The 16,249-nt window shown below is 44.5% G+C and overlaps 1 protein-coding gene across 6 annotated transcripts in view; it reads right to left on the minus strand.

Moving 5' to 3' along the window:
• Positions 1-16,249, minus strand: part of TTLL8 (tubulin tyrosine ligase like 8) — a 545,909-nt gene that overhangs the window by 488,126 nt on the left and 41,534 nt on the right. For all 6 annotated transcript variants that reach the window (XM_029615311.1, XM_029615310.1, XM_029615309.1 and 3 more), the window contains exon 3: positions 271-362. In XM_029615311.1, coding sequence (XP_029471171.1) covers positions 271-362 — 92 coding nt within the window. The remainder of the gene's footprint in view (positions 1-270; positions 363-16,249) is intronic.

Here is a 16,249-nt window from a genome sequence, read left to right on the forward strand (position 1 = left end):
CACTGACTTCGCATGAGTCCTAAAGTCTTCAAAACTTTGAATCAAACCAGAAAAATGCAGGTTTTTTTGTTCTCTTTTTATTAAAGGATGCTTTTTATCTACTGTCTTGGCCAGCCAAGTTACAAACTGCTCACACAGAATTTTTGCAATTGTTTGTTCTGTGTCAGAGGAGTGCAACTTAAAACAGCTCCTCTGTCCCTTTTCTGCCCTTAGCACTCTGGATCCAACTTGTGCAAGAGGTCTGTATTAAAAATAAGCCTAAAATTATACCTTAGCTGCCCTTTCGGCTAAAAGTTTAGCCTGCTTAAACCTATCCACGGTTGGGAGGGATGGCAGGTCATTTGATCTTCTTTCTTTTTGTACTGAAAAAGAAGATAAGCAGAGAAATCATGAAAACAAGGATACAAACATTTTGCAAGGATGGCTTTATATAATTAACAAAGAGCCTAGCAGCAGAGAAACAAGATATATGTGCCCAATTTCACCACAGAAATGTTTGCTGTTGCACTGAAATTTCAGAAGCTCCCATTTTCCCACCCTGGATGCCACAACTGCTAAATTTTCTTCCAAACTGGAGCTGGCTCTGGAGCACTTTCACTTTGGTAATATCCTCTTGGCCCTTCCTGGTCCCCAGAAATAAGAATGCATGCTATCCCCAAGTTTCCCTGATACTGGAAATGCATAGGAAGCATACTGTTATTATATCCCCAGTCTCATTCAAGTGAATTCAGAAGTAAATGTGACCCATACGTATATTATATTTAAAAAGTTCAGGTGAAATGCTTGGCTCCTAATAAGATTAATGTTTATTATTGACATTGACCATGTAATGCTGTCTTGGACTGCCAAAAAAATAAATAAGTTAAGCAGCTGGACATAATCATATTCAGCCATTGTGTGGCTTGACTAGTTAGCCGGAAAAACTATCCAGCTGACTTACCCTGTATCTTCAGCAGGCCGGGTGTGTTGCTGAACATACCCGACTAATCTAAAGTTAACCAGATATGTCTATCTGGCTAACTTTAGGGCAGGTCTCCGGGATGACCAGACTTAGCTGGATAACTTACCTGGCTGGCTAACTATGAGTATTGGAGTTAGCCGGATAACTTATCCGAATAACTCTGCTCCTGCCAGTAACCCCCCCGGAACACCCCTAACTTATCAGTCCAAATTTTAGTCAGATGATAAATTAACCAGCTAGAATTTAGCAAGGTAAAGGTAAGAGCCTAAATATTTATTTAGCCAAATAACTTCTGAATTATCTGGCTAAATGCTTCTGAATATGGACCTTGGGTGTATTTAATTTTCCTAATTTTTAAGCTATGTACTTCCAAGGTAAATGAGATGGTGATCCAAGTAATTTACACAATGCCTCATATCAGATTAGGTTGGCCACAAGGAAGCTGCCCTAAAAGAATACACGGAGGTTTGTCCAAAGAAGGGAATGTAATTTTCAATGGACTTCTGCAGGTAAAGTATTGCTTTACCAGCAGAAATGACCCTTTAGAAAACTGCATAATGGATGCGTGCATAAAATTATGTGCATACACACTGTGGGGTAGATTTTCAGACGAGCGCGAACAGCCTACTTTTGTTTGCGCTCCAGGCGCAAACAAAAGTACGCTGGATTTTAGTAGATACGCGCGGAGCCGCGCGTATCCACTAAAATCCTGGATCGGCGCGCGCAAGGCTATCGATTTTGTATAGCCTGCGCGCGCCGAGCCGCGCTACCTCCCCCCGTTCCCTCCAAGGCCGCTCCGAAATCGGAGCGGCCTAGAAGGGAACTTTCCTTTGCCCTCCCCTCACCTTCCCCTCCCTTCCCCTACCTAACCCACCCGCCCGGCCCTGTCTAAACCCCCATCCTACCTTTGTCGGGGGATTTACGCCTCCCGGAGGGAGGCGTAAATCCCCGCGCGCGAGCGGGACTCCTGCGCGCCGGGCCGCGACCTGGGGGCGGGTACGGAGGGCGCGGCCACGCCCCCGGGCCGTAGCCACGCCCCCGTACCCGCCCCCAAAACGCTGCCGACACGCCCCCCGAAACGCCGCGACGACCGGGCCCGCCCCCCGACACGCCCCCGACACGCCCCCCTCCGAGAACCCCGGGACTTACGCGAGTCCCGGGGCTCTGCGCGCGCCGGGAGGCCTATGTAAAATAGGCTTCCCGGCGCGCAGGGCCCTGCTCGCGTAAATCCGCCCGGTTTTGGGCGGATTTACGCGAGCAGGGCTCTGAAAATCCGCCCCTATATGTGCATACGTTTACTTGCAAAGAGGAGAGGCATTCCAGGAGGTGGAGTGCAGGTACTGCTGGGACTTACGCACATTATCTTTTGTTTTTAAAGTATGTGAATAATTCTCTTGGCAAAATGATGCGTGCCACATAGCAGATATAATTGTATGTGTGTAGTTTGGCCTTGACCATTTTTACAGCAGACTTACAAACGCAAATCCACTTTGAAAATTGGTGTAACTTCTGTGCATATTTTCTCACTAACACATGCGTGAAGCTCCAAAATTACCCCCTGAACTGATAAGTTTGACCTTCCACATTTTGCAGTTACAATTGGTTATTATGCCTCTTTGGACATGGTGTCTTTAAGAGATTCCTGCAAAAGAAGTGAAAGTGGGTCAATAAAATGTACTTTTGGTTTCTGTCTATCGGTTTATTTTATCACAAGCTAAAACCAAGGGATATCTGAAGCAGACGACTAACCGAAATAGGCATAACAGGAAATATACTAGCATGGTTCTCCTCTTTCCTTCGAAACAGATCATTCCAGGGAGCCATTAACAACTCCCTCTCAGAATCAATACCTCTTGAAACCGGTGTCCCACAGGGATCCGCCCTTTCTGCAACCCACTTCAACATCTACATCCTACTGCTATGCCAATTGATATCAAGTCTCGGCATCACCTATTACATGTATGCGGACGACATCTAACTTATCATCCCTGTAACAAGCACAATAGAGAATGCCACATATCTTACCAACATAAAAAATATCTTAAATCAAATGAAACTTTGCCTGAACTTAGACATGACCGAATACATCCTACTCGAAAGAAAAAACTCAAACCCCCTCCCCCCACAACATAATTCTAACCGACAACACAATGATGAAACTTCGAGAAAACGTAAAAGACCTAGGTATATGGCTCGACCCTGAAATGAACTTCAAGGAATACATCACCTTGAAAGCCAAAGAGGGCTTCTACAAACTCGCAATACTTAAATGACTAAAACCACTCCTAAACCAACCAGAATTCAGAAAATATTGCAATCTCTAAATTTCTCATGCCTCGACTATTGCAACTCACTATTCTTAGGACTTCCCAAAACAACCACACGTCCCCTCCAAATTCTTCAGAATGCCACAGCCAGAATTCTCACTGGACACAAAAGATCAGAACACATCACCCCATTACTAAAAGATCTGCACTGGCTACTCATTGATAAACGTATTGAACACAAAATGCTCACAATAATCCACAAAACCATACATAAAAACGAACCCAACTGCCTAAAGACATTATTCCAAAAGCACCATCCACAACGAAACCCGAGATCAGCAAACAAAGCCCTACAAGCAATTCCTCCAATCTCCTCAGCAAACCTCACAACAGTGAGAGAAAGAGCAACCTCAATAGCAGGCCCAAACCTATGGAACTCACTTCCAGAAAACATAAGGCTACAAAATGACAAAACTCTTCAAAAAACTACTCAAAACTTGGCTTTTCAGACAAGCCTACAAAGACAGGATTGGATAAGTGAACGGTATTGCTCACGCTGACGGTATTAGAAAAGCAGTGATCAACCTTTTACATTTATTATCGTTTAGCCCATACGTTTGCTATCTAATTGCGCTACCACGATTTGTTATGATCTTTGGATATTTATATACCATGAGTTGTTATTGTCTTCAGATTTTATATATTTCAGTCTACAATATTTCAGGTTTCAACTAATACTACCAAAGCTTTACCTCTGATATATATTTTTGCTATTATCATTCCCTCGCTATATCATTATTGTACTCTCCCATAGCATTATTGTACTTTCCCTACTAAATGTCCGTAAAATCCCATGAAGATGCCCACTGACCAGAAAAGCTATGACCAACCTTTTGCACTTTATTTATTTATTTATTTAGCGTTTTTCTATACCGGCATTCATGATTAGAAACCACATCATGCCGGTTTACATAAAACAAGGGGTGAGAACAAGAAACGAAAAACAAGTGCAAGGAGAACAAAAGTTACATTACAACAGGGTCTTAAAACTGGGAAGAGAAATTAGAATAAGAGAGACGAACGGAAGAGATTAAAATATTTACATTATTTACATTATGATATGAAATCTATTGTATAGTTTGCTGTCTCTTGTAAAATTACTATCATTTAGATCGGGTCTGGGAAGGCTTGTTTAAATAGCCAAGTCTTAAGCCTTTTTCTAAAAGACGGTAGGCATGGTTCTTGTCTCAGCTCCGGAGGGATAGAGTTCCATAATGAAGGGCCGGCTGTGGAAAAGGCTCGGTCTCTGAAAGTTAGGTAGTGAGTGGTTTTGGTTTGGGGGACATGGAGTGATCCTTTGTAGGCTTCTCTGATGGGCCTGGTGGAAGTGTGTTGTCTGAGAGGAATTTGTAAATCGAGCGTTGTTTGGTGATGTATGGCCTTGTGGATAATAGTGATGGATTTGTGGATGATTCTGAAGTGTATAGGCAACCAGTGCAGGTTCTTGAGAATGGGTGAGATGTGATCTCTTCTCCTGGTGTTGGTCAGAATTCTCGCAGCTGTGTTCTGGAGCATCTGAAGGGGTTTGATGGAAGCAGAAGGAAGACCAAGTAAGATAGAGTTGCAGTAGTCTATCTTAGAAAAGATAACTGCTTGAAGTACCGTTCTGAAGTCTCTAACGTGCAGGAGCGGTTTGATTCTTTTAAGTACTTGGAGTTTGTAGAATCCATCTTTAGTAGTTTGTTTGATGAACGATTTTAAGTTGAGATGGTTGTCGATAATTATTCCTAAGTCCCTTGTTTGGGTGGTAGGTGGGTTGGTTGGAAGACTCAGAAGTGGGTTACTATTGTCAGGTGAGATGATCAGAAGTTCCGTCTTAGCCGAATTTAATATCAAGTTTAAATTCGATAAGAGGAGATTGATTTCTTTAAGACAGAGTTCCCAGAATTCAAGAGTTTTGGCAATGGTTTCATTGATAGGGATCAGGATCTGCACGTCGTCCGCGTATAGGAAGTGGATTAGTTTCAGGCGGGTTAGTAGTTGACAGAGCGGAAGGAGGTAAATATTAAAGAGTGTGGGTGAGAGGGAGGAGCCCTGAGGAACTCCTAAAGATGAGGAATGTCGGGAAGATTCCTTGTTGTGGATCTTTACCTTATATCCTCTGTTGCTGAGGAATGAGTTGAACCATGATAGGGCAGTTCCTGATATTCCTATGTTCGACAGTTGGTTGAGGAGGGTCGAATGGTTGACAGTATCAAACGCAGCCGAAAGGTCTAGAAGGATGAGTAAGAAGGATTGGCCTTTGTCTAGTCCCATGATGATGTTGTCAGTCAGGGATATGAGTAGAGTTTCCGTGCTTGATGCTTTACGGAATCCATATTGAGAGGGGTAAAGTATTTTGTGGTCTTCAATGTAGTTGGAGAGTTGAGTATTGACCAGCTTTTCCATTATCTTGGCAATAAAAGGAAGGTTTGAAATTGGGCGAAAGTTGTTGGGGTCTTTATGGTCAAGATTGGGTTTCTTTAAGAGTGGTTTTAGAGAAGCTAGTTTAAGTTCTTCTGGGAAAATTCCCTGGGATAATGAGCAGTTTATGATATCTGCCAGGGTTTTGGAGATTGTTTCCGGTATAAGAAGGAGGAGCTTTGTAGGTAAGTGATCGAAGGGGTGGGAGGAGGGTTTCATTTTCTTAAGTAACAGAAGGATGTCAGAGGCTGTGATGGGTTCGAAAGATTCCAAGGAGGTTCCTTTGTTTAGTATCTGTAGGTCAGCGGTGATAGGATTGTTACTAGGGGTCAATCGCTTTAGTAGGTTAGATATTTTATCTTGGAAGAAAGTAGCTAATTCCTCGGCTTTGGATTGAGCTAGGTCTATGGGTATATCTGGAGTGTTGATGTGAGTCAGGTTGGATACGTAAGCGAAAAGAGCTTTTGCATCAAATACAAGGTCATGTATTTTGCTCGCATAGTAATCCCTTTTTGATTTTAGTGTGGAGTTCTTGTAGTGATGTAAAGCGAGTTTGTAAGCGGCTAAGGTGCTGGGGCTTGGGGCCTTGCGCCATTTGTTTTCTTTGTGTCTAAGGCTCTGCTTAAGCGTATGGAGGTTGTTTGAGAACCATGGTTGTCTTTTTGTTGAGTTTGTGTTTAGTTTTTTTGCTGAAAGAGGACATAGTTTGTTTGCTACTGTCTCGGTGATGTTGTTCCAGGATAGGATGGCTGAGTTAGGGTCAGAGAGGTTAAGATGGGGAAGCTCTGAGGTGAGCTGGTTGTTGAGGTCGTTAGAAGAACAGGATTTTCTGTAGAGAAATGAGGATTTCGGTGGGGGATTTTTTCTGAATTGTGTCAGGGAGAAAGTAGCGGTGATTAGTGAGTGATCTGACCATGGGACCGGAGTGCAAGAAGGAGGGGAAGTGTATTTGATTCCTGCATTCACGAAAATGAGGTCCAGGGTGTGGCCGGCTTTATGGGTAGGCTTGTTGACAATCTGATTAAAGCCCATAGCTGAGAGGGCCATGAGTAGAGCCTCGCAATTGGTGGTAAGAGTAGGGTTGTCCACATGTAAATTGAAATCTCCTAAAACAATAGTCGGGGAGTCTAAATTCAAGTGTGTTGTTATGATTTCTATCAAAGGGGAGGCATCTGAGTCCAGGAGACCCGGAGGGGCGTAGATGAGTAGGACTTGGAGATCGGCTGTTTTGCAAAGTCCTACTTCAAGTTTAGAATCTGACTTGACTGGAAGCTGGGTGAATTTCAGCTCTTTTTTAGCTGCCAAAAGGATGCCCCCTCCCCTTTTTTTGAGACGGGGAAGGGAGAAGAAGTCGTAGAGATCGGTGGGGAGTTGGTTTATTATTGCTATGTCTGTTGGTTTGAGCCAGGTTTCTGTTATGGTACATATGTCTGGGTTGGAGTCCAAGAGATAGTCATTGAGGATCAGGGATTTTTTGGTGAGAGATTGAGCGTTGAATAGCGTAAGGGAAAATAGTGTTAGACCTAATAGTTGTGTGAGAGGAGAAATCATAATAGGGATGAGGGCTGTGTAGTTGCGAGATCTTTGTGTCATTGTGGTTTTTCCTGTGTGGAGGGGATTGTGTTGTAGAACTGGGATAGGAAGTTTCAAGGTCATTCTGACCTGAAGAGTAAGGAATGTTCAGTTGAATTTGAGTGCGTAGATAATTGTGTATGTAGGTAAGGTGGATGCTGAAATGGCTGACAAACGTTGGATCTGACTGGGTGAATATTGTGATGATGAAAGCTAGTAATGTTGGGTGAATGCTGCTTTGATGGGAGTTTGTAACGCTGAGTGGATGATGTGAGGATGAGAGCTGGTATCGCTGGGTGAATGCTAGTTGAATGCACTAGACTGTGTGCCGCGTTGTGGGTCCTGAGGTGGCTGTCCGTTGTGTGTGAGTCCGTTGTGGGTCCTGAGGTGGCTGTTCGTTGTGTGTGAGTCCGTTGTGGGTCCTGAGGTGGCTGTTCGTTGTGTGTGAGTCCGTTGTGGGTCCTGAGGTGGCTGTTCGTTGTGTGTGAGTCCGTTGTGGGTCCTGAGGTGGCTGTTCGTTGTGTGTGAGTCCGTTGTGGGTCCTGAGGTGGCTGTTCGTTGTGTGTGAGTCCGTTGTGGGTCCTGAGGTGGCTGTTCGTTGTGTGTGAGTCCGTTGTGGGTCCTGAGGTGGCTGTTCGTTGTGTGTGAGTCCGTTGTGGGTCCTGAGGTGGCTGTTCGTTGTGTGTGAGTCCGTTGTGGGTCCTGAGGTGGCTGTTCGTTGTGTGTGAGTCCGTTGTGGGTCCTGAGGTGGCTGTTCGTTGTGTGTGAGTCCGTTGTGGGTCCTGAGGTGGCTGTTCGTTGTGTGTGAGTCCGTTGTGGGTCCTGAGGTGGCTGTTCGTTGTGTGTGAGTCCGTTGTGGGTCCTGAGGTGGCTGTTCGTTGTGTGTGAGTCCGTTGTGGGTCCTGAGGTGGCTGTCAGTTAAGTGTGAGAGTTGTTGAAGAGGTCTTAGATGCCGTTTACTCACAGTGCGTTTCTCTGGAGTCTGTGGTGGATGGACGTCTGTGGGCTTTCCATGTAGTGGTTAAAGAACGAGTGGCAACAATGGTTAAAAGACCTTGACTGTAGCTTTGCTCAATTCTTCGGGTCTGCACGGAAGGGACTGCACGAAGGAGCGCACAAAGGGGCGGGCCCCTTTGTCGCGCTCCTTCGGCGCGCGACGCCCGGCGCGCGACGCCTGGGATCGCTCTGGGCCTTTTAAATCTGGTTTGGTCGCGTCGAATGAGGTAGGTAGGCGGCGCGCCCTGCTGACGTGGATTAGGCCTCTAATAACGTGCCTCTCGCGGTGGGATGGCTCGCGGGGGGAGGGCCTGTCGGTGCGGTGGCGAAGGCGGCAAGCCGAACTAGCAGGAAGCGAGCAAGTTTCCCCGCGTGGTCGGCGTGGGGGCCCACGGCGGTAGGGCGAGAGTAATGGCCTTACCCCGATGGGCTCAAGCGCCGAACGCGCGGGCCTCTCTCCCAGCTCTACCTCGCTCCTGGGTTCCTGGACGTCCTCTCGGGTCCTGCTGCCCGCGGCAAAAAGGGCGCCTGGGAGCGCTCTGGGCCTTTTAAATCTGGTTTGGTCGCGTCGAATGAGGTAGGTAGGCGGCGCGCCCTGCTGACGTGGATTAGGCCTCTAATAACGTGCCTCTCGCGGTGGGATGGCTCGCGGGGGGAGGGCCTGTCGGTGCGGTGGCGAAGGCGGCAAGCCGAACTAGCAGGAAGCGAGCAAGTTTCCCCGCGTGGTCGGCGTGGGGGCCCACGGCGGTAGGGCGAGAGTAATGGCCTTACCCCGATGGGCTCAAGCGCCGAACGCGCGGGCCTCTCTCCCAGCTCTACCTCGCTCCTGGGTTCCTGGACGTCCTCTCGGGTCCTGCTGCCGCGGCAAAAAGGGCGCCTGGGAGCGCTCTGGGCCTTTTAAATCTGGTTTGGTCGCGTCGAATGAGGTAGGTAGGCGGCGCGCCCTGCTGACGTGGATTAGGCCTCTAATAACGTGCCTCTCGCGGTGGGATGGCTCGCGGGGGGAGGGCCTGTCGGTGCGGTGGCGAAGGCACCTTATAGGTATGATATTTAACTGAGCTTCCACGATTTGTTATTGTCTTATGATATTTATATACATCAGCCTACTATGTTTTAGGCTTTAACTGCTACTACCAATGTCCCTCCTCTAATATACATTGTAGATGTTATTCTTTTACTATATCATGATGTTCACATTCCTTTAGTATATCTTCACTGTACCCTACTATAACATTATTGTACTTTCCTTGATAAATGTAAACCGTTATGAAGGTCTCGACTGATATGATGGTATAGAAAACCAAATAAGCCATAAAATAAACCATAAAGTAAGTGAAGAAGAAATTCGTCTGTACTTCCTTCTGCCAGTTCCTTTTATCAGTATCTGACTAGCTAGAACACCAGGAATCAAACAAAGGCTCCTGCGTACAGTACTCCCTCTGTAATACTATCATGACAGTTTGATAAATACCAGGTAAACAGTGTAAAATCTTATCTGGGGTTACAGAACTGTAAACTGCAGCAAATATACAAGGTCACAGCTGCCAGAATTTCACTCTACAGTGTGAGCCAAAGCCTGGCGGGACCACTAAAGGATCTGATCAATAGCTGGAGATGGCAGTAGTTCCACAGACTGAAAAAGGGCAAAATGGTGGTGTCCCTCTCCATACATGGTTTTATATTGTTTTATTGATTCCCTCTAAGTCCACTGTTAATAATGTATTTATTTTATGTATTGATTCTTCATTATGTGTGTTTCTTGTGAGCTGCCTAGAAATTGTACATGTGCATTTGATGCCAAGAGCTCCTGGCTCTCAGAAATGAGTCCGATCTCTGGAGACTAGAGTGGCAGACCTGGAGGAGCTGAGGCAGACAGAAAGGTATATAGATGAGACCTTCAGGGACATAGTAGCCAACTCCCCAACTTCAGACTGGCAGCCCTGGTGCTGCCTTGGAGGAAGAAGGTCTCATGATTGGAGAGCATCCTGTAGGATCCTGTAGCAAGGACCTGCTCTCCAGGTGATGCATTGTCCTTTCGCACCGAGGATATCTCTCAAAGGCCTACTGCCCAGGAGGGAAGGGTTAGGTCGGCCGTCATAGTTGGTGATTCGATTATTAGGAATGTAGACAGCTGGGTGGCTGGTGGGCGTGAGGATCACCTGGTAACATGCCTACCTGGTGTGAAGATGGTGGACCTCACGCGTCACCTAGATAGGATTTTAGACAGTGCTGGGGAGGAGCTGGCTGTCGTGGTACATGTGGGCACCAACATAGGAAAATGTGGGAGGGAGATTCTGGAAGCCAAATTTAGACTCTTAGGTAGAAAGCTTAAATCCAGAACCTCCAGGGTAGCATTCTCTGAAATGCTCCCTGTTCCATGCGCAGGAGACCAGAGGCAGGCAGAGCTCCGGAGTCTCAATGCGTGGATGAGATGACGGTGCAAAGAAGAGGTATTCAGTTTTGTTAGGAACTGGGGAACCTTATGGGGAAGGGGGAGTCTCTTCCAAAGGGATGGGCTCCACCTTAACCAGGGTGGAACCAGACTGCTGGCGCTAACTTTTAAAAAGGAGATAGAGCAGCTTTTAAACTAGAACAAAGGGGAAAGCAGACAGTTGCTCAGCAGCGCATGGTTCGGAGAGAGGTATCTTCAAAGGATACTAATGATGCATTAGAATTAGGGCATCCCAACAGTGAGGTTCCAATTATAAGAAAAGTAGTCCAAGTGCCTGTAACTAAAAACTCAGCTGAGCTAAAAAATTCTAACTTATCCCTATCAATTAAAAAGCAGAATGAAAATACAAACAAAAAATAAACTTTGAAAAGTTTGTATGCTAATGCCAGAAGTCTAAGAAGTAAAATGGGAGAATTAGAATGTATAGCAGTGAATGTTGACAGACTTAATTGGCATCTCAGAGACAAGGAGGACAACCAATGGGACAGTGCTATACCGGGGTACAAATTATATCGCAATGACAGAGAGGAGCACCCGAGAGGCAGTGTGGCGCTTTATGTCCGGGATGGCATAGAGTCCAACAGGATAAACATCCTACATGAGACTAAATGCACAACTGAATCTTTATGGGTAGAAATCCCTTGTGTGTCAGGGAAGACGATAGTGATAGGAGTATACTACCATCCAGCTGGTCAAGAAGGTGAGACGGACAGTGAAATGCTAAGAAAAATTAGGGAAGCTAACCAAATTGGTAGTGCAGTAATAATGGGAGACTTCAATTACCGACCCAAAAATATAATAGAGCAAGTTGCTGCACTTCAATAATATCCCCAACGAAAAGTGCAGAATAGAAATTTAGTCCAAACCACGAAGATACTTCAAAAGCTCTACAGAGCAGGGAAATTTTTATTCATTTTAAGCGGCAACTCCACTGACTTATAATAGCAACAGTTTAGAACGCGTCCCCCGACACGGTCCCGTGTTTCGCCAAGGGCTGCATCGGGAGGGAGCAATAGTTTTCACAATACACTGTAAACAAACATATACCAGTTAGGACATAAAATAGCAAATTGCCGACATAATCAATTCCAATGTTACAAGAATTTAAAACATACCTGAATGCAAAACAGTTTCAAAATTGGCAGGGAGCGCGTCCATCTTAGATGCAGACAGGCATTTAAACCTCACGGAGTTGGCGCGAAACTCAGGTTTGACAGGTCACATGGTCATTCGGGGCCAATCAAATTTGCCCCCGTTCCTGAGACGCAGCTAGCAGTGCAGGCAGCAAGTAATCTAGGTGGCCCTAAATTTTAAGAAAATAAATGCCATTCTAGTTCCCGATTAAGGCCTTTTGGAGCAACTGTGTCGAGTTGGAAAATCCATCTCTGCTCAACACGTCCTAACTGCTCATTGTAGTTGCCACCCCTAGGGGAGCGGGGGACCACCTCAATGATACAGAAGAACAGATCAGAGATGGTATGTGCCTGTTGGACCCAGTGTGTGACTAAAGGTTCATTCTCACGAGTATTGCGAATATTTGAGCAATGCTCAATTATGCGAGTTTTAACCATTCTGGAAGTCTTTCCCACATATACCAGGGAACAGGGGCAAGTGATTGTATATATCACTCCTTTTGAGGTACAGTCTGAAAATGCCCGAAGGGGAAAATTTTTTTGTGTAATGGGATGTGTAAAAGATGTACATGACCCTGTGTGTTGACACATAGTACAGTGGCCGCAGGGCTGGTGTATAGCCAACGGCGGAAAAACTCTCAATTCTGAATTTAAGTCCGCATGAACAAATCTATCACGAAGGTTGCGACCCCTCCGATATGTAAATCGAAGGGGGCCCTGGAAAAGGCGATTCAAAGAAAGAGACTGCCAATGCCTTCGGATAATGTTCGTAACCTGGCGGCTCAAGGTGGAAAAAGGTAAAATACAATTATTTACAGAATCTGATGATCGAGGTCGTGAAGAAAACAATAAATCCCGATTAACAAACAAAGCCCTTTTAAAGGCGTTCTTCACAACCCGTGAGGGGTACCCCCTTGATAAAAACCTTGCAGTCATTAACTTGGCCTGTGACAAAAATTCCTCCCGAGTGGAACAAAGACTGCGCAATCGCAGAAATTGCCCAGTAGGAATGTTATGACGTAAAGTCCGCGGGTGACAACTTTCAAAGGAGAGTAATGTATTCCTATTTGTCTCTTTGCGATAAATAGTAGTAGTAAAATGATTGTCATGTGTAGATATGAGGATATCCAAAAACGGAATTTGTGATGGATGTATGAAAAAATTGAACTGGATATTAGTATCACATGAGTTAAGCCAGTCAAAAAATAAAAAGAATTGTACATCGGTCCCCTGCCATATTAAAAAAATATCGTCGATGAACCGACGCCACAGTAATATAGAATGAAACCATTCAGATGGATATACAAAGGTTTCCTCGAAACGGGCTACAAAAAGACAAGCCAAACTGGGGGCCATAGTGGCCCCCATCGCCGTGCCCTTAATCTGTTGAAAAAAGGAGTCTTTAAAACGAAAATAATTTCTTGTCAGGGCCAAATCTGCCAATGTTGTTAGAAAAGATGTGGGGACACGATACGGAGCTTGACGTGAATTTAAGGTATCTTCAACAATTTTTAGTGCCTCTACTTGCGGGATGTTCGTATACAGGGAGACAATGTCCAAGGTAACAAAGAAAAAATAATTTGCAGGGACAGGTGTATTGTCCAAAATTGTAATAAGGTGAGACGAATCACGAATATATGATTGTATTTTTGGAACCCAGGGTTTTTGAAAACTGTTTTGCATTCAGGTATGTTTTAAATTCTTGTAACATTGGAATTGATTGATTTATGTCGGCAATTTGCTATTTTATGTCCTAACTGGTATATGTTTGTTTACAGTGTATTGTGAAAACTATTGCTCCCTCCCGATGCAGCCCTTGGCGAAACACGGGACCGTGTCGGGGGACGCGTTCTAAACTGTTGCTATTATAAGTCAGTGGAGTTGCCGCTTAAAATGAATAAAAATTTCCCTGCTCTGTAGAGCTTTTGAAGTATCTTCGTGGTTTGGACTAAATTTCTATTCTGCACTTTTCGTTGGAGACTTCAATTACCCCAATATTGACTGGGTAAATGTATCATCGGTACATGCTAGAGATATAAAGTTCCTGGATGGAATAAGTGACATTTTTTATGGAGCAATTGGTCCAGGAACAGACAAGAAAGGAGCAATTTTAGATCTAATTCTCAGTGGAGGAAAGGATTTGGTGAGAGAGGTAGCGGTGGTGGGGCCGCTTGGCAACAGTGATCATAATATGATCAAATTTGAATTAATGACTGGAAGGGGGACAGTAAGCAAATCCACGGCTCTCGTGTTAAACCTTCAAAAGGGAAACTTTGATAAAATGAGAAAAATTGTAAGAAAAAAACTGAAAGGAGCAGCTACAAAGGTAAAAAGTGTGCAAGAAGCGTGGTCATTGTTAAAAAATACCATCCTAGAAGCACAGTCCAGATGTATTCCACACATTAAAAAAGGTGGAAAGGCGGCAAAACAATTACCGGCATGGTTAAAAGAGGAGGTGAAAGAAGCTATTTTAGTCAAAAGATCTTCATTCAAAAATTGGAAGAAGGATCCAATAGAAGAAAATAGGATAATGCATAAGCCTTGGCAAGTTAAATGTAAGACAATGATAAGACAGGCTAAGAGAGAATTTGAAAAGAAGTTGGCTGTAGAGGCAAAAACTCACAGTAAAAACTTTTTAAAATATATCCGAAGCAGAAAGCCTGTGAGGGAGTCAGTTGGACCGTTAGATGATCGAGGGGTTAAAGGGGCACTTGGAGACGATAAGGCCATCACGGAAAGATTAAATTATTTCTTTGCTTCGGTGTTTACTAAAGAGTATGTTGGGAAGATACCCATTCCGGAGAAGGTTTTCATGGGTAATGATTCAGATGGACGGAACCAAATCACTGTGAACCTAGAAGATGTGGTAGGCCTGATTGATAAACTGAAGAGTAGTAAATCACCTGGACCGGATGGTATACACCTCAGGGTTCTAAAGGAACTCAAAAATGAAATTTCAGACCTATTACTAAAAATTTGTAACCTATTATTAAAATCATCCATTGTACCTGAAGACTGGAGGATAGCTAATGTAACCCCGATATTTAAAAAAGGCTCCCGGGGCAATCCGGGAAACTACAGACCGGTTAACCTGACTTCAGTGCCAGGAAAAATAGTGGAAAGTGTTCTAAGCATCAAAATCACAGAACATATAGAAAGACATAACAAAACAAAACAAAAGAATCCTCATTCAGGGCAGTAGGCCTAATCCCCTACTATCCCTGAGCCCCCAAATTACTTAAAAATCAGTGGGCGTGTAGCACCGAATCCCACTTTCTACCCACCACCTTCCAAAATAAAAAAAACAAAGTCTCGGCCACAACAGCCCAAAGCGCTTACTCCTCCCTCCCTAATATTAAAATGTAAGTTCTGGCTCTGGGCCCCCACCCCACCCACCAGCTACTGAATATGGATCTCTAAGTGTCTAATTTTATTCCTAAACTGGTAATAAAAGACATTGGCTGTAAACTGATTCCAAAAATCTGAGGAAGAATTGCAAATATAGTGTTTCCTTGACATCTACAACAGTATGAAATTTTCTAGGTTAAGTTTAAGCTTATGTCAAGATGATCAATTTGATACAGCCTTCAAACATATTTAAATGATTAATGGCTGGTTCCTAGCCACATAGACAGCAAGTGGTATACCATCTGCAAACATATGACACTATTCCAAATTTTTCAATCTCAGATGCTAAAGGGGCCAGATACACATTAAATAACACTCGAGACAGTACTGAACTCCAAAGACCCCACAGGACAATTATAATTACCCAAAAATTGTTCCTCCCAGTAGACAGTTTGATCTCCACTATCCAAAAAAAAAAAAAAAAAAGAGCCACTCTAGAGGCAATCCCCCCACCTCTGCTCCTCAAGCCTATCAGAAAATCATGATCCAGAGTTTTGAAAGTGGCCGATAGGTCTAACTGTATGTAGGGTGTATAGGAAAATTGGTTCTTACCTGCTAATTTTTGTTCCTGTAGTACCAAGGATCAGCCCAGTCTCCTGGGTTTTACCTCCCTTCCAGCAGGCGGAGACAGATCAATTTCTGTGGACACTGTCGTATACCCCTGAGGGGCCACCTAGAGTCTGTCAGTATTCCACTGTACCCAAGCAGAACAATAATAAAGATTCACAACTTTCTCTTAACAACCTCCCCCCGAAGAGCAGAGGAAATAAAAAACATGTTACTGAAACTCAAAACTATGCCATGAGCACATCACTCCAGCACTTCAGTCATTGCACTGGCTACCTGTGGCTTCAAGGATAGTATATAAATCCATGACTCTTATACATAAAGCCGTTCACAACAGAGAAATGCAATGGTTCAATGATCAATTACAATTCAAAACATCAATCCGACCTACCAGATTCCAACATCTAGCGAAACTGAAGATCCCAGCGCC

Source organism: Rhinatrema bivittatum, chromosome 9 (assembly GCF_901001135.1).
Source record: "Rhinatrema bivittatum chromosome 9, aRhiBiv1.1, whole genome shotgun sequence".
Classification (NCBI taxonomy): Eukaryota; Metazoa; Chordata; class Amphibia; order Gymnophiona; family Rhinatrematidae; genus Rhinatrema; species Rhinatrema bivittatum.